General features: G+C 36.7%; 1 protein-coding gene across 4 annotated transcripts in view; it reads left to right on the forward strand.

Annotated features, from left to right (window-relative positions):
• The window catches only part of LOC149798201 (transcription initiation factor TFIID subunit 1-like), a 154610-nt gene that overhangs the window by 16759 nt on the left and 110188 nt on the right, over positions 1-27663 (forward strand). For all 4 annotated transcript variants that reach the window (XM_089963286.1, XM_089963288.1, XM_089963289.1 and 1 more), the window contains exons 5-10: positions 3666-3913; positions 7084-7273; positions 11693-12015; positions 15611-15790; positions 20389-20605; positions 25077-25154. In XM_089963286.1, coding sequence (XP_089819412.1) covers positions 3666-3913; positions 7084-7273; positions 11693-12015; positions 15611-15790; positions 20389-20605; positions 25077-25154 — 1236 coding nt within the window. The remainder of the gene's footprint in view (positions 1-3665; positions 3914-7083; positions 7274-11692; positions 12016-15610; positions 15791-20388; positions 20606-25076; positions 25155-27663) is intronic.

Here is a 27663-nt window from a genome sequence, read left to right on the forward strand (position 1 = left end):
AAAAGTCAATTCGAATATAAGCAAGAAGATTATTTTTGAAGACTACAACACATCTTGCCAGATTATTAAATAAAACTCATTTATTTTAGAATCCAAGCTTTGTATTACGTAAAGAATTGGTGAAATTTTTGAAATATTACTGAAGCAGTATGTTAATTATGCTGTATTAAAGTGTTGTAGTTGGGTTTCACTGTATTGTTATTATTATTGTTGTTGTTATTGTTATTATGATTATTAGTATTATTATTATTATTATTATTATTATTATTATTATTATTATTAATTTCAGGCAGTTGGCATCGTTTTCTATTGAAAGAATTCACTTTATAAAGCTACCATCCATAAATTCTGGTGAAAAATGGTTTCATTCATAGATTTCTTCAAACTATCTATGTCTGTTTGTCATTTATTATGTTTACACAAGGATTTTTTTATTTATAGTTTTTTTTATGCCCTGTCAGAGGGATCAAGATTTGTAGGTCTGAATTTAATTTGTGCATGATAATTAACATTAACAGGTAGAGGCTGCTGATTTTTGAAATGGCAACATGCTTAAAGCTGTGTTTCTTCTAAAAGTCAGTGTTGGAATTAAGAAAATAATGATTGTGTTCTCTTTAAGGCATTACTACTATCTGTAAACATTTTACTTGTAAACTCCACGCAGATTACCCAGCATCACCTTATTTCATGAATGGATACAGGCTTAACATTAACAGTTGTCAAGGTTTATAATATATATAAAAATATATACTTAAGATGTTTTATATTTGCTGCACCAGTTCACTCATGCACATGACACAAAAGACTGAGCAGTCTAGTTATTTATTTCATTTTCTGTATTTTTGCATTTGCATTTTAAAGTGAACATTTATTTGAAATAAAATAAATTTTGGAAAGAAGTTCAAGTTTGATATCGGTACAGGTTGAATGTGAAATAAGTATTTGTTTCAAGTTCTTTGGACAAGTGACAATTATTGTTTGGGCAAATGAATTTCACCACTGATTTTCCTCATGGGACAAACAGTTTTAAAGTCAAAGTCAGAGTGAGTATTGCATGATGCTGCTTATAAATAGCATTTTAGTATCTAAAGAAAGTCAAGAAATTGAGCACGATTCCGTAGGTATATTTATTGTGATTCCATTGGAAAAAATACTCCCAATATTCAGAATAAACACACACCAGTTCAAAAGAAAATCTTTAATAAAGAATAGACAGATGAGATGTAACACTATTTTACATTTAAGAGAGTCATACATCAAATTTTGCAAAAAAATAGATTTTTTGGTAAACTTGCAATGCACCATTATCATGTTTTGCCTTGGTATAGACCTCTCAAGGGTCATATGAAAAGCACAGTATGTCTTAATCTTTACCTTGGTATAGACCTCTCAAGGGTCATAAAAAGCACAGTATGTCTTAATCTTTACCTTGGTATAGACCTCTCAAGGGTCATAAAAAGCACAGTATGTCTTAATCTTTACCTTGGTATAGACCTCTCAAGGGTCATATAAAAAGCACAGTATGTCTTAATCTTTACCTTGGTATAGACCTCTCAAGGGTCATATATAAAGCACAGTATGTCTTAATCTTTACCTTGGTATAGACCTCTCAAGGGTCATAAAAAGCACAGTATGTCTTAATCTTTACCTTGGTATAGACCTCTCAAGGGTCATATGAAAAGCACAGTATGTCTTAATCTTAACCTTGGTATAGACCTCTCAAGGGTCATATAAAAAGCACAGTATGTCTTAATCTTTACCTTGGTATAGACCTCTCAAGGGTCATATAAAGCACAGTATGTCTTAATCTTTACCTTGGTATAGACCTCTCAAGGGTCATAAAAAGAACGGTATGTCTTAATCTTTACCTTGGTATAGACCTCTCAAGGGTCATATAAAGCACAGTATGTCTTAATCTTTACCTTGGTAAAGACCTCTCAAGGGTCATATAAAGCACATTATGTCTTAATCTTAACCATGGTATAGACCTGTCAAGGGTCATATAAAGCACATTATGTCTTAATCTTAACCATGGTATAGACCTGTCAAGGGTCATATAAAAAGCACAGTATGTCCTAATCTTAACCTTGGTATAGACCTGTCAATGGCCATATGAAAAGCACAGTATGCCTTAATCCAAACATTGGTACAGACCTGTGGAGGGCAATATGAAGAACACAGTATGTAATAATCTTAACATTGGCGTAGATCTCTCAAAGGCCACATGAAGAAGACGGTATGTCTTATCTTAACATTGGTATAGATCTATCAAAAGAGCACAGTATGTCTTAATCTTCACCTTGGTATAGACCTGTCAGTGGCCATATGAAAACACAGGATGTCTTAATATTAGCCATGGTATAGACCTGTCAGTGGCTGTATAAAAACACAGTATGTCTTAATATTAGCCATGGTATAGACCTGTCAGTAGCCATATAAAGACACAGTATGTCTTAATATTAGCCATGGTATAGACCTGTCAGTGTCCATATAAAAACACAGTATGTCTTAATATTAGCTGTGGTATAGACCTGTCAGTGGCCATATAAAAGCAAAGGATGTCTTTATCATAACCTTGATATAGACCTTCAAGAGTAGGTTCAAGAACATAGAATATCTTCACCATGGTATAACCTTGATATAGACCTTCAAGAGTAGGTTCAAGAACATAGAATATCTTCACCATGGTATAACCTTGATATAGACCTTCAAGAGTAGGTTCAAGAACATAAAATATCTTCACCATGGTATAACCTTGATATAGACCTTCAAGAGTAGGTTCAAGAACATAGAATATCTTCACCATGGTATAACCTTGATATAGACCTTCAAGAGTAGGTTCAAGAACATAGAATATCTTCACCATGGTATAACCTTGATATAGACCTTCAAGAGTAGGTTCAAGAACATAGAATATCTTCACCATGGTATAACCTTGATATAGACCTCTCAAGGGTCATATGAAAAACAGAATGTGTCTTAATTTTAACCCTGGTGTACTTGTCTCAATAGTTGTTTGAATAAGTTTTTGTGTCTTAATCTTTTGGAGCTAACTTTTGTAACAGATTACTTTCATTTATGTGAAGGCTATTACACACAAAATGAACACTTTTAAATGTGGTCATAGGTGTGATAGGATTATTTTCTGCTTTTATTTAAAGAAAAAATGTAAACCTGTAATGTTAAAGGTAATGTAGTAACAAACTGATGTAATAATGAAAAATTATTTTGATCATTCCTATATCAGGGTCTAAGTTATGTGATATTGGGATTCATGCTGATTTATTAAGCATTAATGCAATTTTTGTTTCAGTTGATAGATCAAAATACACATTTGGTGTAGTTCTTAAAAATAACTAAATTAAGAAATGACTAGCCCACCTTCAAAAAATGTATAGAACTTTTTCAGCCATTTATTCTCATTTGGTACTCTTAGATACCACAAACTATTTCATCTATCATTCAAGAAGGCAAATATTTAAAATGATATTTCATTTGATTTTGTTAACCTTAGAGGGGCTGCATTTTGCATGCTGTCTCTGAAATCAAATTCTGCTTTATAATATAATGAATAGAAGTATGAAAATGATATTTCAGTAAGGCCTTTACATCGAGAAATCATATTTTTTATCTTTAAATAATAAACATGATGTGTATTTGCTCAGAGTCTGATGACTATGATGATGAAGATGAGAAGGACAAAGATGCTATGTTGATGCCACCCCCATCTTGGCTACCTATCACCACAAAGACAGAGGTCAGATCTGAGGCAGATGGGATGATCACATCTGTATCCAGCTTCACTTCACAGATTTCTACATCCAAGATTAAACATCCCCTGGCAGCCATGCTTCCACCTGAGTTGGCAAATGTGGATGTCACATCTTTGTTTCCAGAGTTCAGGCCAGGAAAGGTTATGCATCATTTGATTATAAATAGCAGTAGAAGAAGAATATTGACTTAGTTAGGTCGATTGGGTTAAAGTACAGACTGATTTCCTTGTTAAAATTTTTTCAGAATGTTTGTTTCCAGCATTTATAAGCCTCCACCCCTTCTCAAACTTCTTAATATGAGATTTTGAATTATTTTTTTTGCATAAGGTACTCTGAATGATTTTTCAGTTTTCTTCAGTGTTAGAGATAGTATAGAGGGTGAATGTCAGCAATTTAAGTCTAAATTGTGAATAAGGGGAATTTTATTTCCAAAAAACAAGTAAGTTTGAGGAATTTCCAAATTTAAGAAAATTCAGAAACTCTAACCAGAAAATAAGCAAAGTTATTTCTTAAATGAGAATTTGGAATGTGGAGATATTTTGAAATTAGTACTCAAAGCAGAATGTTCCAATTGTGTTTTATAACCTGTTACAGGAGAGTGTGGAGAGGATTAAGAAAATGTCCCTAATCCCATCTCCATCCATGTCCTGATGGAGTTGTTTTAGCTTTTAGAGAATATCTCTGTACACAGTGTTCCATGGAGTCATTATGGTGTTGATAAAGTGGGTATGATTGACAGTTTATGACCCCAGCAAGCATGAGATAAGGAATTTTTCTGAAAGAGAGAGAGAGAGCATAGTGGGACACAGTTATATACATTATTGTCCTAATGCGATCATGAGCAAACTACTTTATTATTACAATACATTGAGCAAATCATTTAATTTTCAGGGTTTACAAAAAATCAGATGTTGATGTTACCATAGGAAATTTCTTTATCATCAGAAATTTAGGAATAATAACTCTCAGATTGTAAAACCATGTTATATTTAGAATAAAAAGTCACAAAAATCTCCACATGCTAAATCTGATGAAACACAAGCTTGCTGGTCATAGGAAAACATGAATGCAGCATGAAAGAAACCTGATAAAAGAACAATTGTGTAATAAATATGTTGGTAATGAATGTATTAAGTGTGTGAGAGAGACAGAAAGATCGATGCATGAGGAGGGGGCTTTTGAGTCGTCACCAAAAAGGGATTAAAGGAGTAAAGATCAGGGCTAAACAGTATCTCCATGCCATCTTAACTACATGAAAATTTGAATATGGTATATTAGCAATTTTATTATCACCCCAGTGCTAAGTGTGTGTGTGTGTGTGTGTGTGTGTGTGTGATTTAGATTTTTAATATAGGTTTTAAAAAAATTGCAGTTTGGCAGTTTGTAGTGATGTCTAGCACTGGGGCGTCATGCCATGGGCATGTAGCATGATGTCCTACCCAGTTACATTATCCTGACACCAGACCGACCAATTCTAACACTAACCTCTTAATGCTGAGTTCCAAGAGAGGCAGCTGCTAGTACCATCTTTGTATGTCTTTGGTATAACTCAGCTGGGGATTAAATGTATGACCTCCTGCATCTGAGGTGGATGCTTAGAGAGGTCCCCAAATGCTAAATGAAAATACAGTGTACCAAATCATCAAGTTATTTTGTTAGAGACAGAGGATTAGGACTGATGACAACAACTAAACTCAGAAACCAGGGCAATAGATGCCCTGTCATTCAGATGAGAAAGTATTTGGACTTTGCCTTCCATCCAGCTGTTCTGATCCCAAAGTGATTAAGAAAATTAAAGGATCAGACCTGCAAGGTGGTTGGTTTTGATTGTCCTCAGATGGGACAGATCCAGGGGCAGTGACCTACTTGATCTAGCCATAGACATTCCCAGGTCTTCCAACCCTGTCCAGACAGACTTCTGCTTCATACCTGGCTCATATTAGGAAATCCCTGTGATAAGGAGTTAAATACTTCATGTGTGTAGATGCCAGAAGGCCCTCCATTTTCAAGGCATGTGATGGCAAGTCATGTATTAACATATCGATGCAGTGACAACTGTATTGTTCCTATATTGGTCTCTTTTGCAACAGACTATCCTGTTTCACTGACTCTACAAGGTGAAGAAAATTGTACCAATATTAAACACTACTAATTCATGATTTCTAACACCTTCCGACATCAGTCCATAGCAGAAGTTTTTTTACTTGTTGGCCAACTTTGATCAGAGATGGCCAAGTTCACACAGATTGTTTGCTAGGTGGAATCTCTTGTTGGTTTTTACATTGTCACTCAAGCGGTTTTCATTAAAGACTTTCTTCCTCATAGCCTTGGCATGAGTTTGTAGGATGAGTAAATTGCATGCCCTCTTGGTTGACTCAGACTGTCATTATTTCTGTCTGGTTGGTTAAGTTGTTCTAATATTGCAAAAAAAAAGGATTTGTCACCAAGAACCGGGTGCCAGCTAAGGGTAAACAGAAGGTAATTATTCTGAGATTCAGAGACCAAGTTTGTGCACCGAGGTGGTACTTTAAAGGACAGAAAACATTCTTAGAGTTGATGGAGACGTTTGGTCATGTTAAAGGAGGAAAAGAAAAATAGAAGCTTTTTAATGTGGGTGGTTCACTCCACATATTCTGAGATACCATAGGATCAGGTACCCCTTATAAAAATAGCAGCACACAAGATTAGAGCCATTCTGCAAGCCTTGCATTTAAATAAACATGGAGATAAACTCTTTTGTTAGAAGATGGGATTCCTGTCTTCGAAATTAATGAAGGCGATGTATTTTTTAAAGTTACTTTATTAAAGAAAAAAATAAAACTAAATTCATTCTGAGGAAAAAAGAACAAGAAGCTTATATAATATTTGGAGCGCTTAAATAACTTCCTACTGATCTATCTGTACTTTAGCATTACTTTTATGAAGTGCTAAATGCAAAAAAGTTCAGAATTTTATATTTTTTGTTGATCAATTTCTTTCCTTATTATTTTGTTATACTCCATGCTTTGATACTGTTTTTAATTTTCTTTGCATGGTGCACCCCAGTATTTGTGTTTTAATTCCATTTTAGTGACATAGGGTATAGAAAGACCCTCAGTCTGAGAAAGTAGTGAACTCATGGGGAAAAATATTTTTGCCTTTCTGGGATGATTGGATTTAGGCAGTAGTGACAGATTATTGCTCACAATAAATGTGATAAGGTAAGTATTCCCAGATAAATATAATTTCCTTTCCCACAGTATCAGACTTAATAGAACACCATGAAAATAAAAAGTTAAAATGCTTTTAATGCATTTGCTTTCTCTTGTAGGTGCTGCGTTTTTCACGTCTATTTAAACCAGTCCATATGCCTCACATTTGGAGGAAGAAAAAGAAGAAGAAAAAAACAGAAGACAAGCAGGAGGAAAAGACAGAAGAAAAGCAAGGGGAAAAATCAGAAGGAAAACAGGTGGAAAAGTCAGAAGAAAAGAAAGAAGATAAGACAAAGGATTTAAAGCCAGGTGGGCAAATTTATGTTAAATTATCCCACTTTTAATTGCCATGAGTATTTCAAAATTGTGTTAGTGGAACCTCATTATTTGTAGTTATTGAGGTCTGAACTTGTTCTCTTAAGCCCAGATTTATAGCTCACTTGTAAAATACCAGAGATCTCTCTGCTTATGATATATGCTCACATACAAATCAGATCTAACTGCAAACTACATAGACCCAGATCTGCCATCACATAATGTGCTGGCAGATCTGACTGTGCAGTTTGTTAAGAGTGTGTGTGTGATTCAGATTTTTAACGTATCTTTAACAATTTTCAGTCATATCGCTACGATGTCTGCAATGTGGCAGTTTTATAGTGATGTCAAGAACTGGGGGCATCATGCTGCAGACACGTAGCATGATGGCCCAATCAGACACATTATCCTGACACCAGACTGACCAGTCCTAACACTAACCTCTTTATGCTGAGTGCCAAGCAAGGCAGCTGTTAGTACCAGTTTTATAAGTCTTTGGTATGACTAGGCCAGGGATTGAACCCACGACCTCCTGCATCCGAGGCAAATGCTCTAACCACTTGGCCACTGGAGCGGTTGTTTGTTAAGAGTAATCAGTAGAACTAAAAACAGACCCTGATCTTTAATGCATTATGCAACAACAGATTAGGTTTGGTGTTGTTAGCAGATATAATTAGCTTCAAAGCATACAGTATACATGTATATTGTGCAAGACAAAGTACCCAGTCAGATTTTTATCAGATATGATATGAGTTGCTGATCCAGTCGCCCCTCTGCAGCCCTGACTTTAAACACAGACTCTGACATGTGCAAGAGTTGTTGAACAGTTCGCATGTTATGACATTGGCATCAATGACGTCAAGTAGTTGTTATAACAAATGAAGCATGTGCACTTATCTGGACACAGGGATCAAATGAGGATAATTCTGTCAGGTGAGAGAGAAATAAATACTCTTGTTTACTTCTAGCATCTTCACTTGTTTTATGTCTGAATTGTTTGAAGGTGTTCACACTTTCATTTTTTCATATAATTATCACAAATGAGTATTGTACATTTCATACTTTACTTTAGAAGTGTTCTACTATTATTATTGTTATATGTGAATACTTTCATTTTAAATGCATACTTAGTCATTATTGTCATTTCAGATTAAACAGTGATAATGTTGTGTGACATTTTCAACAAAGACATCCAAGACCAATTTCTGTCATGCACAGAGTGTTCTTCCAGTGTTATTTCTGTTGTATTTCTGTGAATATTTCAGGTTGTTTTTGCAAATTTTTTATTGCCATTCTTGTCATTTTCGATTAAACAATGACAATTTTATGTCCCAAAGTCAGCGAGGACATGCATGATATGTGTATTACTTAACACAGAATGTTCATTGACTTCAGCTGCTGCATATGTGCAAAGTGGTCAGTGGGTATTTGGTTCATTGACTTCCTGGTTTTGCACCAAAAAGCTTGAAGAGGCAGATCAGGTATCAGTTGATGGAAAGTGATGTAACCTCCCATAGTGACTTATGTCACAGTCCAGTCTGTGAATGTCCCCCTGCAGAGCCTGGCCTTTGGGTCAGTGAATCCAGGTACATGGGGTATTTGTCAGATTTTGATGATCTGTATTGTCATACTTCTATTCCATACACTGCCAATCTGCCTGTAGGAAACTCTGTTGTCTACAATGAGTGACTGGGAATCCATCACATAGGCAGTCCTTGCTGTTTACTAGCTGACTGCATCAAGGCATGTGGAGACTGGTTCAGTTGATCTGTACATTTTCCTGCACTGACCAACCAGATGATAACTGAGTTGGCTGTCCACTTCACTATTGGGCTGTCTGTACAGATAAGCAGACTGGCCGGTAACTAGCAAGCGGTTCATACCACCATGACGAACCATAGCACTTGTGCAGCTTTTCAGCACCAGATTCATTTTCAGTGCACATAGACACAGGGATCAGCTGGGAAATGATGTAAAAGATGCCAACTGTGGCAATTACGTCAGGCAAATCGGATGAACAGAAGTGTTGTGGATGCAATAATGCTTTTGCTTACCTTGAAACCAAGTTTATGTGTTGGGGCTCAGGGTGGCCAAGCGGTCTAAAGTGCTCACCTTTACAGATAACCGACATCTCACCTTACTCTGCATGGATTCAAGAATCAGGCTCAGCAAACACAGGTATATGAGAAAGCTTGCCATTAGCTTTCTGTGGGTCAGTGGTTCTTCCTGAGATTTTTCAGGGTTCTTCCTCCACTGGATATACTGGCTGCCTTGCATATCATATCATACTGAAAAATGCCATTAAACCCTCAACAACAGCAACAATTTTATATACATCAGTTGCAAACCTCCATGGATAGTTTGGAGTTGATGAGGGAGTGTCCTCTGTTATCTAGGTATGAGCATGGCCTTAGTGCCTGTAAGTCCAGGTGAATGGGATATTTGTTGGATCTTGATGACCTATATCACCATCCTTTCATGCTGCCACTCTGGCTTTCAGCCAGCCAGTTCAACTGTCTGTCTGGCTGTACCTGTTGTCCACTGTTAGCCATACTGCATACTGGCTGACAGTTCTGAAGTTTGTGAAAACATGGGGATTGGCTTGACAAATACATCATTTAACCATATTTAAACTCCAGGAATGTTCAGACATGGAAGTTGTGCCTAAAGTATTCCATCTACTACCAGTCAGCAAAGGAAGTACCAGGCTATCATTTAAAATATATGATCTGGGCAGTTCAAAGGCGTCATTTTTTGAAAGCTAGCTACCAGTGATTTTTTTCATAATTTCATAATGCTGGTGTCAAACACAGTTGGGCACATTTACCACTGTGATTCAGACATTAGCTCAAAACGTGGCAATGAATATGGTGACCCACTTTCTGTAAAGCAGATAAAAATGTTTTCCATGCCACCTCAGAGTTGGTGTATAGTATTATGGCAACATCTTCCAACATTCTACAGTAATATACCTTTTTGCTATAAGGTGCATTTACAAGATGCCAACTTTTGTCTCACCAATCCCAGGCCCAGAAGCCTGATCCATGGATGCACTGTGGTCAGATGTAAGGAGTTTTAGGCATATGCCAAGCTCCCACCTCATCAGTTTTGTTAAAGAAATAATTTAGAAATTAAACTGTCATAATTATTCTGACAACCCCTCACAGATCTGCTCATAGAGGCCAAACTTGATCAAATGACCAGTTGCAAGTGTTTCATTACAGCCATGACAGGCTGTTTCATCATGGCTGGCTCCTATCAGGAGAACCTTGCAAGGAAAGAAATTTCAACCTTCATCTGTGGAGATAATCTCACAAGCTAAAATCACCTCCAACTTTGAAGGTATATGAGAAAAAGTAGTGCATTTTCAGGGACTGGTACATGGTCAACAGCATTGCCTGTCCTGTGGTTGCTGATGTTTTTCTCAGTCATTTTGAGGAGAGATTGTTAGCTGTGATTACTATCAAAGAACATTACTCCATGACAGCCAACATTTTAAGGCATGATAAAAAATCTATCAGGCCTGATAATACATTTTGACTTTAATAGGGGGAAAAGTTTCACCCTGTGTTATGAATAAAAAATTTCATGTTGCTTGGTGTGGCTCAGCTTAGATCATTTACCAGAACCTCACTGAAGCTTCTGTCTTATAAGACATGTTTTATGATAGATTTGGCTTCAGCATGCAGAGTGAGCCAGTTGAAGGACCTTTCAATCTATCTGAACTTTCCCCAGTTGAGATTAGATTATTCCTTGGTACTAATAATGCCACTGTCAGCAGATGATCAAAAACTAGTTACTTGCTTTCTATCGTAAATTGATATGTTAGGAAGGGCAGTGATGCAGAACCCTGTTCATGCTTGAAGCATGTCGAAAAAAGTTGGTTATAGGGGATATAACCCTGCAAGCCTGAGAATCATGGTTGATGTGGGTAATTCACTAATTATACAGGAAAGATAACATTTCATGTTTTCATGATTGCTGTACTCAAGATGTAGTGGGATTTCTTTCAACATATTAATGTGATTGGGTATTTATTCTTGGAGAAACATAATTTTCAGAAAAATCTGTTTTTTTTTATACAACACAACCATATTAAATATTGATAGTCAATGTTTGTATCACATTTTAATTTAATAATGGAAAATATCATAATTCATGACTGTGTTGACATAATGAGTTCTCTGTGTTAGGCAGTATTGTTTGCAAATATAGTTCAAATACAGATCTTGTGTAAGGTATATTCATTTACCATCAACATAAAAGCAAAAACAGAAAAAGCAAATCTTAGAAGGGCATAAGGAATGTCGGCTGTTTGTATGTGAGCCAATGTCCAATGTCAACAAGGTGATGAAGGTGAAAATAGCTGCTGCATGATGGGACAATAAATTGACCTTTTTTGTGTATTTTTAGACCATGAAGCCCTAAAAGTGCAAGATGGGGAGGGGCAACTAATGGCTGCTCCAAGGGATGCGGACAAGGCTATGGTGGTTGCGCAGGGGAAGGATGGTCAGGTCCATATTAAACAGGAACCCATAGACATTACAGAATCTGCAGATGTTAAGGCAGAACCCCAACAGCCCTTTTCACCAGAGTATGGACCCCTACAGTCCTTTTCACCAAAGCGTGAACCAGTAGAAACAGAACCTGAGCAGCAGACTGAGATAAAACAGTGGAGAATCAGTCTAAACTTTGGTCGACTTCCTGAACCAGAAGAATGTATGACTGATGATGAGGTGAGTTGTAATGGTGCTTTGCAGAGTTAAGGGTGAAATACAACAGTTCATAAAATGTATACAGTGGAACCAAATGCCCACAACATAACACAAGCATCTTGAAATCTGGCCACTATTTAAATGTGCCTTTAAGTAAGATCATTCTTACAGTGTTCATTTTAAGCTGCGGTTGGTTGATGGCTGAATGTGTCAAGCACACACCATGGTGGCTAACCGAATGGAGTGTGCTTCCAGAGATGTATAACACAATCAATTCAAATGACTGATATACATGTTGATTCATTTTGATCAGGTTGGGCACCAGTTGATAGCATATGGCCTATGATTTTGGATAGCAAACCTTGAACTAAAATACCCTGCTTCATTTATTTGCTAAATAGTGTATATGGAGGAACAAATGTAGATTCAGGTTTCCAAAATGATGTTTAAAGAGTGGGATTGTTAATCAAGCATCACAAATGAAATTCCTGGTATGGAAGGCCCATTGTAGATATTGAAATGTGTTTGAATATTTTTGAATAAGCAGTTGTATATAAGGATATTTATAACACCAGTTTGCTTGTAGATTTCCATGCTTTTTAACTGTTTGGGGCCTGTGTGCCCCACTTTTTCCATTCCAGGAATATACACTGCTGTACACAAAATATATTGTCATATACAGTTACAAATTTCAAGTCAGATATAAATTATGTTCCTATTTCCTCTAGTGCAGTCAAATTGTCTGTGCCACTTTTTTGGCCATAATGAAAAAATTGGGACATACTTTCTTTACCCAGATCATTTAGCCATAATGTCCTGTTCTTGGTTCGTGGATGGAATATTTATCACTTGTGTTTCAGCAATGTCAAATCAGAAATATTCATGGGAGATTCATTTATTTTAGGGGTATTGAATGACCAATAAATTAGTGTTATTGCTATTTCTCTTAAACTGTCAGATGAAACTTGCATGCAGTTTCATCCTGACATCTGGTTGGTTTTTAATGAAAATGGTAACCCTCAGACATCAAATATGGCCACCTTGCTGTCTTGAATAACTTATCTTGACTTTTCATGAATGGATGATCATATTGACATGGGTTTTTTTCTCCTTTGAATCTTTAATTTTGTGGTTTGGAGTAGCTATGGTATCCATGAAAATTGGTACCACACAAAACCACATGCATCCACACCTAAATGAAAATAGTGCAGATCTGATTTCCAATGTGCCTGCTACAAGCAGCCATCTTAAAAATTACGTTTTCACTACTCATCATGAATAGAAAGTCGTATTGACGTGGGATTTTCACTTACTGGCCCTAAATGAAAATGGTGTCAGTCAGAGGTTTAATAGGGCCATCACTGCAGGTATCTTGAAAATCATGTTATGATGGAAAAAATAGCAATATTGACATTGGGTATTAACCAGAAAACTTCTTATGGTACCTAGTGGGTGATTCATGCAAATGGTGCCACTTCCACAGCCAAATATGGCTGCCACAGAGGCCATTTTGAGAATCTTGTTATCACTACTCATGAATGGATTATCATATCAACATAGGAGTTTCACCAAAAGATTTCTAGTCTAGTTGGTTGTAAATGAAAATAGTGCTGCTCAGTGTAGTATAGTGACTACAATCACCACCCTGAAAATTTTCTTATCACTACTTCTCCTAGATGGCTGGTCATAGTAACATTATGCTTTCATCAGAAAGGTTCTTTTGGTGTCTAGTTTGACCTAAATGAAAATATGGAGACTGACCAACAAAATTGCCATCTTTGTGGCCGCCTTGAAATTATTATCTCTACTCCACCTAAACAGATGGCTATATCAATATGTGGTTTTCGCCAGTATATTTATGATACCTAGTTAGTACTACATGAAAATGGTGCCAATCATGTATCGAATATAACTAACACATGGATGCCTTGAAAATCGTGCTGTCATTACTTCTGAATGTTGGTCATATGGACATGGGATTTTCAGTAAAAACAAGTCTGATGATGTCTAATAAATCCCAGATGAAAATGATACCATTCTGACATCCATTATGTCCACCACAACAACTAATTTGAAAATCTTGTTATCACTGAAGAATATTGGTAATGGTTTTGACACTCACGATTTAAAATAAATAAATGGGTCTTATCATGAATTCATGGAAATTGTTTTAACCCATTGAGCTCAGTGCTTTCTAGGGACTATTATTGCTCTAATTTTAAAAGGTATTTCCAGGGATAGTTCTATTAAGTTTGACTATTTGATGATATCTTATGTATCACAGCCAAGATTATATCTTCAAGGTCAAGGTTGCCGTTCAGTTTTCTACTTCTTTTTTGCACTTTTGTTCTAAATGTCTTTGAGATATAATACTTTATGATTCAACATGTACGACTAGCAACTTCACACCTTTTGCACAATGGTTAAAGCTAGATTTCATCCTTGCTTACTTTTGGTCACCTATTTCATTGAATATCAAATTGTCTCTCCACTGAACAGGTGCTAAAATTGACTTGGTATTTTGACTATAGTGATCTTTTTGGAACCCTTGCTATCAAAATGGGTGGTCATATCAACATGCGGGTTTGCACTCAAAGACTTATGGTTTGCAGATGGTCCTAGACAAAAAGACTGGTATTCAGGTGACATCCACCATGGCAGCTATAGTGGCCCTGTGTAAAATCTTGTTAATGCCACCCATCCATAATAGGTGGTCACATTGACATGTGGTTTTCACTAAAAGATTTATTACAACAAGTGGATGGTCTGAAATGAAAATGGCGACCATCTGTAAACTCTTGTTATCGCTCCTTCAGGAGAATAGATTGTCATTTATACAATGGGTTATCCCTAGAAGACTTCTTGTTACAGCCAATGTGGGCATGTGAGAAAGCTTGCCAGTAGCTTCTCGTGGGTCGGTGGTTCTTTCCGGGGTTTTCCGGGTTCTTCCTCCACCATTAATACTGGCCGCCATGTATAGCCTATCGTGCTGAAAAATGGCGTTAAACCCCACAACAACAACAACAACAACTTCTTATTATATGTAGTTCAGAACGAAAATGACCTTCCAGTGTGGCCACTGCAGTGTTTGTCATAAAAATCTTGTTGTAATACACCTTCTGAATGTTTGGTTGTATTGTCATAGGTTTTTCACACTTTTTGTGCCATATGTTATAAGCACTATATTAAAACCATTCTGGTCTAACGACAAACATTGCTTTACCTGTGGCCAGCTTGAGTCTTATGGTTACCTATCTGGACCGGATGGTTATATGTATTTGAGCTTATCACAGTATGTCCTGAATACTGATTGGTCCTTTAATGACAACCACAGTGACAGTCTCTGAAATCCTATGATGACTCCTTGGAAGAATGGTAATATTGACTTGAGGTTTTCAAAACATTACCTCCTGCAATATGTAAATCTTAAAATTTCAGTCATCTTGGTTTTGGTATTAATTTAATTAGATCAAATATCTGCCCTATTAGATCTGAGAAAATAAACTATAATAGTTTCATGAGGAAAATTGTGTTAAAGGGAAATATTCTGCAAATGTGTAGGCATGGCCAGATTTATTTTGCTGCCTTCTGATAAATATTTCCTGATTCTTTCTAGGAGAGGATGATGAAGGACCTGGAACCCAATGTTTCCAAGAATAAGCAGGAAAATGATGATGATGGGGAGGGACAGATCAAAGTAGCCGCCTGGAGGTATGGCCCTGCACAGTACTGGTATGATCTTCTAGATGTGGATGAAACAGGACAGAACTTTGACTATGGCTTTAAAGTTAAACAGGTGAGATGTACCAGATTTCGCACACATGCATAATGTACCAATTTCTCACACATAATGTACCAGATTTCTCACATATGCATAATGTACCAGATTTCTCACATATGGATACATGGTTTTGATTTGTGTGTGATTTGGACTTTTTTAACGTAGTTTTAACAATTTTTCAGCCATATTGCTACGATGTCTGCAGTGTGGCAGTTTAGTGATGTCTAGCACTTAGGCATCATGCTGCAGGCATGTAGCACGATGTCCCACCCAGTCACATTATCCTGACACCAGGCCGACCAGTCCTAACACTAACCTCTTAATGCTGAGCGCCAAGTGAGGCAGCTGTTAGTACCATTTTTGTAAGTCTCTGGCATGACTTGGCCGGGGATCGAACCCACGACCTCCTGCATCCAAGGCGGACGCTCTAACCACTAGGCCACCGGAGCAGGTCATGGTTTTGACATGCACTTGTATGCAGTAATGCATTTATGTTACTCACTTGGGAGGGCAATTAGAAAAGTCTTTAAATCCAATGCTATGTTCAAAAACGAACCTTGTTTTTACATTTGTTTGAATGAAAAAATTAATAAGCATCATAGTTCAATCTGAGAATTGCAGATGACAATTTTAATTCAGGCAAATTTGTATAGCAGAACATGAGAATTCCTTCATGAAGTGTCCTAAGTGGTTAGAGAGTCTGTCTCAGATAGGGGAGGTCGCAAGTTCAGACCATACTGACTTATAATAATAATAATGGTATTAGCAGCTGCCTCACTTGGTGCTCAGCATTAAGAGGTTAGTGTTAGAACTGGTTGGCCTGGTGTCAGGATAATGTGACTGGGTGGGATATCATGCTACATGTCTGCAGCATGATGCCTCATTGCTAGAAATCACTATAAACTACCATACTGCAGACATCTTAGCTATATGACTGGAATATTGTTAAAGCTACATTAAAATCCAAATCACAGACACTCATATACACACAAATATTATCCCATGCATTTTCACTATCTAGAAAGTAACTTTTATTGTGAATTCTTTTTATCTCTGCTGGTTATAGAAGAGGTTTTTTTGGATGGTCTGTTGTCTGTCTGTTCTTTAGCACAAGTTTGCTTTCACAACTTCTAAACTGTTTGGAAGACTGCCATGTAACTTTACACATGCATTCTTATTACCACATACATGCCAACCATTACACTTTTTTTACTAAAATACACCTTACACGTAAATGTATTCAGATTACACGTTTTCGGTATATCCCCATCCCCCCAAAAATAATTTGTTTTCATTTCCAGAACTGTATGGGGTTTTCAGCTGATACTGTATCTGTGATGACTGTAATTCATAAAGAAGTTGCATTCTATATTTTAAAAAATGACTCCATCATTGTACGTATCAGCTTGTCTGTTATATGATGCACCATGTTGCAGGAAAGGCTGCTGATAAATTAGAAGAACTCCTGAAGTATCAAGTTGGCACTCTACCTGACAATACACTTCATGTGGACAGAGTTGATTTTTAAAAAAATATTTTTTTCCCAGCTAAAAATAAAACTGAATTCAGATCCAGGCTCTGTAACCCAGGACTTGGTGCTCTACTGGTGTGCAAAACATTCATAGTCTTAGCTGGTACAAAGTGTTTTGAAATGCAGTATGAGAGTCTGTTGCTCTTTAAAGCTGAAAGTGTTATATACAAAAACTTGAAGTAGTAATTGATGTTAAAAGTCCATATGTGGATTACTCTTTTTCTGCTTGAATTACTCTTTTTGTCCACTTGGATTGCACTTTTTACTTGCCAGGGGTTGGCATGTATGTTATCAGAGCAGTCATCTTGAAAATCTTGTTGTTGAAACTACTTTTGATGGGTTTTTTTTCACTAAAAGACTTCTTATGATGGCTAGTTAGGTCTAAATGAAAATGGTGCTGATGTCTAATAGGCCCCCCCCCCCCAATGTTTGCTTCCTGTTTCACTGATTTAAAATTAGGGTAGGTAGATAGGCTTTTTTTGTTAGCATTATATATATTACAATATGTACTTGAAGTACTGGGCAAAACCAGCTCAGTTTGATGCACAAATCAATTTTGGTATTTTTTTCTTTTTGAAAATTTTATTTTACCACTGGATGCTAGGGTTGGTAATGAAACAGAAGGATGGTCGCCTGACTGGAAACATATTTTTGGGGGAACCATATGACCATTGCCATGGCCATCTTAAAAACCTTGTTATCATTACTCCTCCTGGTTGGAAAATTATCTTCACATAATAATGATGTCTCCTTGGTCCTAAATAAACATGGTGTTGATCTGATGGCCAGTATAGCCATAAGATCTGCCATCTTAAAAATCTTTATGGCTACACCTCAGGAAAGGATGATTAGATCAACATAGAGCTAGTAGATCCTAAATGAAAATGATGATGATTAGATGTCCAAAAATGGCCCTCCCCCAGTTGCCATCTTGAAAATCTCATTATAGCCATTTCTCCTGAATGAAATGTTGGCATGGAGTTTTCACCAGAAGATTTCTTATGTCTAGTTGATCCTAAACAGTGCTAATCATTTTGAAAATCATGTCAATTAATTTAATATAAATGGTGCCAGTCTGATTTAGAATATGGCCAACATGGCATCCATCTTGAAAATCTTGTTATCATTGCTCCTCCAAAATGGAAAGCCATGTTTCCACCAGAAGACTTCTTATGATGACTTGGTGATCTTAAATGAAAATTGTGTCAGTTCGACATGCAATACGTCCACCACTGCTTTGAATTTTAAAATCTTGTTATCCATAAAGAATGTCAAGGATGGTTTCATCATTCAGCAGTTAAAAGGTAGAAATGGTCTTATCTTGAATTCCTGGAAATCCTTTTCAGCCATTAGAGCATCAGTTCCTTTGAGGGACTTTTGTTATTTTTTGGGGACCGCCTGTGGGCTCAGGCATGTAGAATGGGCCTGATGCATTGTCCTGTGTGTCATTAGAAGCCACTAATGTGGGCAACCTTTATGTCCAGAGATATGTCATATTATCATGCTAATGCTGAGATCTTTTTAAAAGAGCTAGGATTATATATACAAATTTAGACCTTGTATTTTAAGGATTATTCCTTTTTTTAGCCTTTTTCTTTGTATGCTATTTTTGGGATTCCTGAACTTGCCACTCTATAGTTAAGGTTTTGGTGGTGTGCCATAGAACTCGATTTGTATGTAAGTTTTGATTTGTGAGGTAACTTTTTATGGATTTCATAGTTGCTGCAAAGAAAAGATTTAAATACACAACAAACTATGATCCTTTTGTGAAGACATTAGAACACTTCCCCAATCCATTAATTAAATTCCAAGGAAAATTACTTTTTCTTTTTTTTCTTTGCAATATTGCAAAACTTATTTCCCATGCAGTGGGGGTTTTTTTTGACCTGTGATTGCTGAAATCACTGCTAAACTTGAGGAATTACCTTAAAAATGATGAAGTGTAAAATGAATTCCCAGTAAGCTTACCATGCGCACAACCAAACCTGTAATATTCAGTAATATTAATGATGGTGAATCTGATCATGTAAGCATCAGCTGCCATAATCAAGTGATTACTCAGTGACTTTATGCAAATGCACAGTGAGATGCTTTAGTTGATTATTTTTGTTCTTGAAGTATTTTACAAACTGCATTTGGTTGTACAATGGCTGACATTCAGTTTTCAGTATTTAGTGGTTATGTCTCTTCTTACACCTGGGGCCCGGAGTGGCCGAGTGGTCTAAAGCGTTCTTCGTTACGGATCACTGCCATCTCACCGCTGTCTGCGTGGGTTCGAGTCTCGGATTCGGCTAATGTGGGTATGTGAGAAAGCTTGCCAGTAGCTTCTCGTGGGTCGGTGGTTCTTTCCCGGGTTTTCCCGGGTTCTTCCTCCACCATTAATACTGGCCGCCATGTATAGCCAATCGCGTGCTGAAAAATGGCGTTAAACCCAACAACAAAAACAACAAAAAAAATCTTCTTACACCTAAGTGGTTAGAGCATCTGTCTCAGATGTGGGAGCTTATGGATTCAAACCCTGGACAAGTCTTACCAAAGACTTACAAAATTGGTACAAGCATTTGCCTTGCTTGGTGCTCAGCATTTAAGAGGCTAGTGCTAGGACAGGTCAGCCTGGTGTCAGGATAATGTGACTCTGTGGGACATGATGCTATATGTCTGTGGCACAATGCCCCAGTGCTAGACATCTCTGTAAACTGCCACACTGCTGACATTGTAGCGATATGACTAGAAAATTGTTGAAGCTACATTAAAAATCCAAATCACACACACACTATTGTTACATGCAGTTCGGATGCATACAGCAGACTGCCTTTGCTGTAACATGATTGTTGCTGCTGTGCTGAGACTGAAGATAACAACTTAAATTTTATCTTTATTAATTTTTTTTAATCAAACATGCTATTAGAGGTATGTTCATAAATACTGTTTTTATATAAAAACTTCACATCCCATTACACCCACCCACTTCAGCCTCCACATAAATGAAAATCTCCCATATGAAAGTGCCCTTGAAAATAAACAAATTACCTTATTTCAATCTAGTGTTATTTATTTTTGTTGCTAATTTTTTTATCAAAAGGAGGAAGAAACAGAAGAAAAGAAAACCATTAAGAATGAGCTTGAATTTCCTGATGAAGCATTCCTAATGGTGACCCAGCTGCAGTGGGAAGATGACATCATCTGGAATGGAGAGGAGGCTAAGCAGCGGGTCTTTCAGTCCCAGAAGACTCGTGCTGCCGCAGCCGGATGGATACCAAGCACAGCATACAGGACTGCAGCTCAGTACCTCCAACAAAGTAGGTGCCTTTGGAGTTCTGAATTTAATTCCCAGTATTTTTCATGCATTTTGAAAACTCAGAAAGGTAAATATATTTCCAAATTTTATCAGATCAGGAAATTTTCATCTATCCACTTTTCTATACAGAAAAAGATCAAATATGGCTGAATTAAAATAATATTTCAACATATTTTTTATTGAAATAGATACCTTTTCAGCCAAATTAGTATGCAATTAACAGCTATTTTAAACCTATCAGAACAGGCTGCATACAGTAAAGCATGTAAAATTATTAAACTATTACACAAAAGACACTTAGATGGCATATTTAATGCTTATTCAAGCATGTAGTGTGAAATGCATGCTGATGTCAACTCAAGCATTCAGTGTGAAATGCATGCTGATTTTATCTCAAGTACTTAGTGTGAAATGCATGCTGATGTTAACTCAAGAACTTAGTGTGAAATGCATGCTCATGTCAACTGAAGTACTTAGTGTGAAATGCATGCTCATGTCAACTCAAGTACTTAGTGTGAAATGCATGCTCATGTCAACTCAAGAACTTAGTGTGAAATGCATGCTGATGTCAACTCAAGTACTTAGTGTGAAATGCATGCTGATGACAACTCAAGAACTTAGTGTGAAATGCATGCTCATGTCAACTGAAGTACTTAGTGTGAAATGCATGCTGATGACAACTGAAGTACTTAGTGTGAAATGCATGCTGATGTCAGCTCAAGCATTTAGTGTGAAATGCATGCTGATGTTAACTCAAGTACTTAGTGTGAAATGCATGCTCATGTCAACTCAAGAACTTAGTGTGAAATGCATGCTCATGTCAACTGAAGTACTTAGTGTGAAATGCATGCTGATGTCAACTCAAGCATTTAGTGTGAAATGCATGCTCATGTCAACTGAAGTACTTAGTGTGAAATGCATGCTGATGACAACTGAGGTACTTAGTGTGAAATGCATGCTGATGTCAACTGAAGTACTTAGTGTGAAATGCATGCTCATGTCAACTGAAGCATTTAGTGTGAAATGCATGCTGATGACAACTCACATACTTAGTGTGAAATGCATGCTGATGTCAACTCAAGTACTTAGTGTGAAATGCATGCTCATGTCAACTGAAGTACTTAGTGTGAAATGCATGCTGATGTTGATGTCAACTGAAGTACTTAGTGTGAAATGCATGCTGATGTTGATGTCAACTGAAGTACTTGGTGTGAAATGCATGCTGATGTTGATGTCAACTGAAGTACTTAGTGTGAAATGCATGCTGATGTCAATTCAAGTACTTAGTGTGAAATGCATGCTGATGTCAACTCAAGTACTTCGTGTGAAATGCATGCTCATGTCAACTGAAGTACTTAGTGTGAAATGCATGCTGATGTTAATGTCAACTGAAGTACTTAGTGTGAAATGCATGCTGATGTCAATTCAAGTACTTAGTGTGAAATGCATTCTCATGTCAATTCAAGTACTTAGTGTGAAATGCATGCTGATGTCAATTCAAGTACTTAGTGTGAAATGCATGCTCATGTCAATTCAAATACTTAGTGTGAAATGCATGCTGATGTCAACTGAGGTACTTAGTGTGAAATGCATGCTGATGACAACTGAAGTACTTAGTGTGAAATGCATGCTGATGTCAGCTCAAGCATTTAGTGTGAAATGCATGCTGATGTTAACTCAAGTACTTAGTGTGAAATGCATGCTGATGTCAACTCAAGAACTTAGTGTGAAATGCATGCTGATGTTAACTCAAGTACTTAGTGTGAAATGCATGCTGATGTCAACTCAAGTACTTAGTGTGAAATGCATGCTGATGTCAACTCAAGTACTTAGTGTGAAATGCATGCTGATGACAACTCAAGAACTTAGTGTGAAATGCATGCTCATGTCAACTGAAGTACTTAGTGTGAAATGCATGCTGATGACAACTGAAGTACTTAGTGTGAAATGCATGCTGATGTCAGCTCAAGCATTTAGTGTGAAATGCATGCTGATGTTAACTCAAGTACTTAGTGTGAAATGCATGCTCATGTCAACTCAAGAACTTAGTGTGAAATGCATGCTCATGTCAGTTCAAGTACTTAGTGTGAAATGCATGCTGATGTCAATTCAAGTACTTAGTGTGAAATGCATGCTCATGTCAATTCAAATACTTAGTGTGAAATGCATGCTCATGTCAACTCAAGTACTTAGTGTGAAATGCATGCTGATTTTATCTCCAGTACTTAGTGTGAAATGCATGCTCATGTCAACTCAAGTACTTAGTATGAAATGCATGCTCATGTCAACTGAAGTACTTAGTGTGAAATGCATGCTGATGTCAACTCAAGTACTTAGTGTAAAATGCATGCTGATGTCAACTCAAGTACTTAGTGTGAAATGCATGCTCATGTCAACTGAAGTACTTAGTGTGAAATGCATGCTATGTCAACTCAAGTACTTAGTGTGAAATGCATGCTCATGTCAACTCAAGTACCTAGTGTGAAATGCATGCTCATGTCAACTCAAGTACTTAGTGTGAAATGCATGCTGATTTCAACTCAAGTACTTAATGTGAAATGCATGCTCATGTCAACTCAAGTACCTAGTGTGAAATGCATGCTCGTGTCAACTCAAGTACTTAGTGTGAAATGCATGCTGATTTCAACTCAAGTACTTAATGTGAAATGCATGCTCATGTCAACTCAAGTACTCAGTGTGAAATGTTGTTATGTCCTTGCAAGAACATAATATGAAATGCTGCTTGTTTTCCTTGCTAATCCAGTAAATACAATGCCATTTGTGCCCCATGCAGCAGAGGCATATATGGTCCTACACATCCTTATGCTTACCTGTCTGAACATCCTGACAGAAAGACCTTTAGTCATGAATCTCGTACATTAAACAACAAGCAGTCATGGCTCCTAAACCATTTGGTGAATTTTATCTATACATAGGTTGAATCAGTATGAAGCTTGGTACGCTTATTCTGTGAGATACTTGGTAACAGGGTTGCAAAAAAAAACTGTTATTAAATTTGGTTAGCCTGTTTGTTTCTACAGCAATTACAGCAGTTTTTCTATATAATACCTTATTGACACAGTGAAGCAGAAGCTACTTGTGGTAGACAAATGAGATTTTATAGGATTATTTATATTTATATGTGAATGTCCTGGTTAGATTTTCAAGCTGTTTTACTAATGGTTCGGTTGTGTGTTTTTTAACACATTTGTAAACTCTTTTGTTTGATTTAGACTTTAGGGCAACATGATTAAGCACAAACCACTTTGGATAGACAAAGAAAATTTGGTAAACATATTTGATATTTATGTTGATAACCTTGTTAGATTTATGAATCTAAGACAATTCATTTTGCAAGAAGCTTGCATGCCCTTTTGACTTTTGGGTTCAGGTTGCAATCATAGAAATGATGGTTGAGTTTCATTTGGTGTTTTTAATTCAAGTACATTATTTATTGCATTGTTAAAGGACATTTCATAATGGTTTGGTTTGGTATTTTATGTCACAGCAGCACAAGTAGGTTATTTAGTGCCCAGCCAATTGTATTAATGTGCCTTGCTCAAGGACACACCACGGTAGCTGACCCAGGCTGGTCTGATGGTAGGATTCGAACCTGCACCTTTTTGATCATGGGTATGCTGCTCTCATACACACACCACAATGGCTGACCTGGGCTGATTCTAGTGTAGGATTTGAATATGCACCCTTTTGTTGTGAGTTTGTACACATGGCTCCTAAAATCTGTAATGGCATTTATACATGGATAAGATGAATCATGATGAAGATAAGATAGTTCCTTCCACAACATGACTGCAGAAAGAAAGAAAAAAAATTGACCTTGCATTATATGTACATCCTTGAAGGTCCTTGAATATAAAATTTATAATGTTTTAAATTCAGATGACTTTGTTAATTAAGTTTCAAAATTAATGAATAAAATAATGAAATTGGATAAAATTGCATTGATCAAATTGCACTTTGCACTGTTAGTTCCCAGATGGAGTAAGATCCCTTGGCTATAGTGGCAGTAGTATTTGATGTATGATGTACAACTGACAAGCTGTGACAGAAAACAAGTTAAATTTTAATATCCAAGTTAGTGTTTTTTCTTCTTCTTTTTATCTTTAATGCAATGATCAACAAAGTAGCATATGGAAACGTTTAAATTTCTGTAACAAAACTACTCCTTGAAAAAGTATGGAAGTCTGGGAAAACTCATTGAAAAGAACTACCATGGCTGTATGAACCATGCCATAGGGTCAAGTGGATACATTTTACAGTATTGCTTCCATCATGGAATCAAAATCACGTTCTTGTTAATAGGAGAATAAATAAAACTATATATTTACATATTACAAATTAAATTTCATATAAAGGGTACATATTAGTTGTGTGGAATTGTTAATGTGGAATGCAGTCAGATTTGGATAAGGTTTGCTAAGACTAAAGGATCTCTTTTCTTTCCTTATCAGATAGACAGCTTGGAAATTTTCAGCACCCGAAGCTGGTATCGGGTCCAAACTTTGTGAAGACTCTTCCAGGAATGCCAGGTTATAAAAATTTATTAATTTTTAATCTTAGATTAATTTGATGAGATATAATTATTTCGTTTCTTTATGCTTTGCCATCCCATACATTTTATAAGGATCGCCTCACTTATGCTGATTATTCTGTTCCAAAAAATTTGTTGCATATCTTAAAGTATACAGTGTACATCATAAAATGATCTTCCGTTCATAATGTGAGGTGTATCTCAAAGATTTGTTTTGGTCTTGATATATGTCAATTAGACAAATCTTCATTTAGTTCATTGATTAGCAGTCAGTAATAGTATAATTGTATCATGAATTTTAACCCTTAATTTGTATAGATTTCAACTTGATTTGATTATTATTATTCATTTATTTGTATAGATTTGAACTTAATTTGAATTTTATTCAATGCTCATAACAAATGTTTTATTATTAATCATCTTATTTTTGGATTATCTCATAAAAGGCAGAATGTAGCAGTGTTGTTTGTTATTTTATCATTGCCTGTCACCTAATACATTTTAAAGCATTTTGATTAAACTTTTCTTTATCATTTTTATTAATGCCTGTTAGCACCAGTAGATGGATACATGGCAACCCAATTTTTCCAACTAAAATCTTTAGATTTTAATCAGATGAAGCCACTTAACAAAGAGTTTTGATTAGACCCTGGTAAAACCTATTTCTCCAGTAATGGTTTGGAGCATACTGGAGACTGTCGTCCCATTTCTGGAGTGCAGAGCTTGGCCTTATGGCCTGTAAGTATGGGTGCATGGGGTATTGTTTTCTTTGTGAGGGATCAATTTTTTCATTTGTCCAAGCTGTATATTGTTGTTCCAGTTGCAGAACAGCAAGTCCAATCAGTTGGCCAGCCATTCTCTATCATCATTAACCTGGAGTCTGTCACTTTGGAAAACCATGGTACATGGACTTGTACATAGATCCATTTAGCTGATCCATCCATTTCATTGCATCAACCAACAAGACAGTTACTGAGGAAGTCATCCAGCCATCAGTTGGACCATCCATCCAGCTGCGATCCAAACTGACCAGCCAAATGACAACCAGGTCACCTATCCAGCTGATAGAAAGTCAGCTGACCAACTTGCCAGCAATTTATACTGGGTCACCATTAGATCAACTCTTCACAGTTTATCATTTGGGCAGCTACCAAACCATACACAGGTTGATGACACTGCTTTGTCCCTGCCCCTTGTACGCTTTGTGCTGATGTTAACAGAATGTCCAGCATGGACAGCTCCCCAGTTATAAAAAATAACCACCACATCTTGCCATGTACCAATCCTACATTGGAGTGGATGGAAATCAATTGGAAAGTGGTCATGGGAGAAATCTGCAGAGTTTTATCAATTTCCAAATGGCATGCCCTGTCAGCTGCAAGTCAGGCCTATAAGGGCATGGCTTGAGCAGATTTGGATGACGATGATGTCCAGACATCCTTCCATCTGCTTACATTTTCAGCACTTTCAAGGAAATCCTGGATAGCATATCTAATAACCTACGGGACTTGGACCAGTTTTTATCTTTTAAAAACCAGCGACTAGCCTCATTTTCCTCACACTAGTACCACTCACATCTGCCAGTGTTCAGCACTGAGATGCCATCCTTGGACAAGATCATTCTGGAGGTCAATACGACCAATTCACAGTTTGATAAGTTGGATGCATATGTTATGCATGCCACCTCCAAGTGAGTCTGAAGCACAATCGCTACTTCCCCTGTGCTAGATTTGGCTTTTGAGATAACATTTATGATGGCTGAAGTAGCAGGTAGCAGTCATGTTTGGGATTTCACAGTTTGGTTTCAGGTAACTTGGATCTTTTGAGATGTGATGCCTTCCTTTGCCTCACTGTCCTTTTGGACGGCACTTTTTGGCATGCTATTGCTGTTTATACATAAAAATTGATGAGGTATACAAGCTTACAGGCTGAACCAGTTTCAGCTGTTGTGGAGGGATAATTGCTGAAAAAAGGATTAGAGGCTGAATATAGCTCATTGGAAAATATTATGACCTCAGTCCAACTTCAGGCAGCAGCAGGTCCCTCAGTTCTGGAGGAATTTAATAAAGGGGAAAGAAAATAAATTTTTTCGATCTCCGAGTCTCCTAACAGCTGACATTGACTTACTTCCTGACTGTCCTTTATGTAGGCACTGGACTGTTCATTTTTAAACATATTTGATTGACCTGTTTCTCAGGAATGAATGGACACTCCAAGTAGAGTATGGCCCTGCTATAGCCTGATTAGTTAAAACATAAATTCGGATATAAAATGATCGTGGCGTGTATAAAACATTTATTATACTTGTATTCTTCTTGTACATGAAATTTGTTTCTTCTTCTTAAAAGTACAAAAATAGAGGGTAAAATGTTTATTATCATATTGGGGAAGAGATCACATATGAAATGTGATATAAGATAATTGTAGCATGGCTCCTGAAATTTCATATACATGTATTTTTCTTGTACACATATAAAAAAATTGTTAAAAGTAGGAAAAATAATGTG

This window comes from Sinohyriopsis cumingii, chromosome 6, assembly GCF_028554795.1.
Source record: "Sinohyriopsis cumingii isolate HCF-2022 chromosome 6, ASM2855479v2, whole genome shotgun sequence".
Classification (NCBI taxonomy): Eukaryota; Metazoa; Mollusca; class Bivalvia; order Unionida; family Unionidae; genus Sinohyriopsis; species Sinohyriopsis cumingii.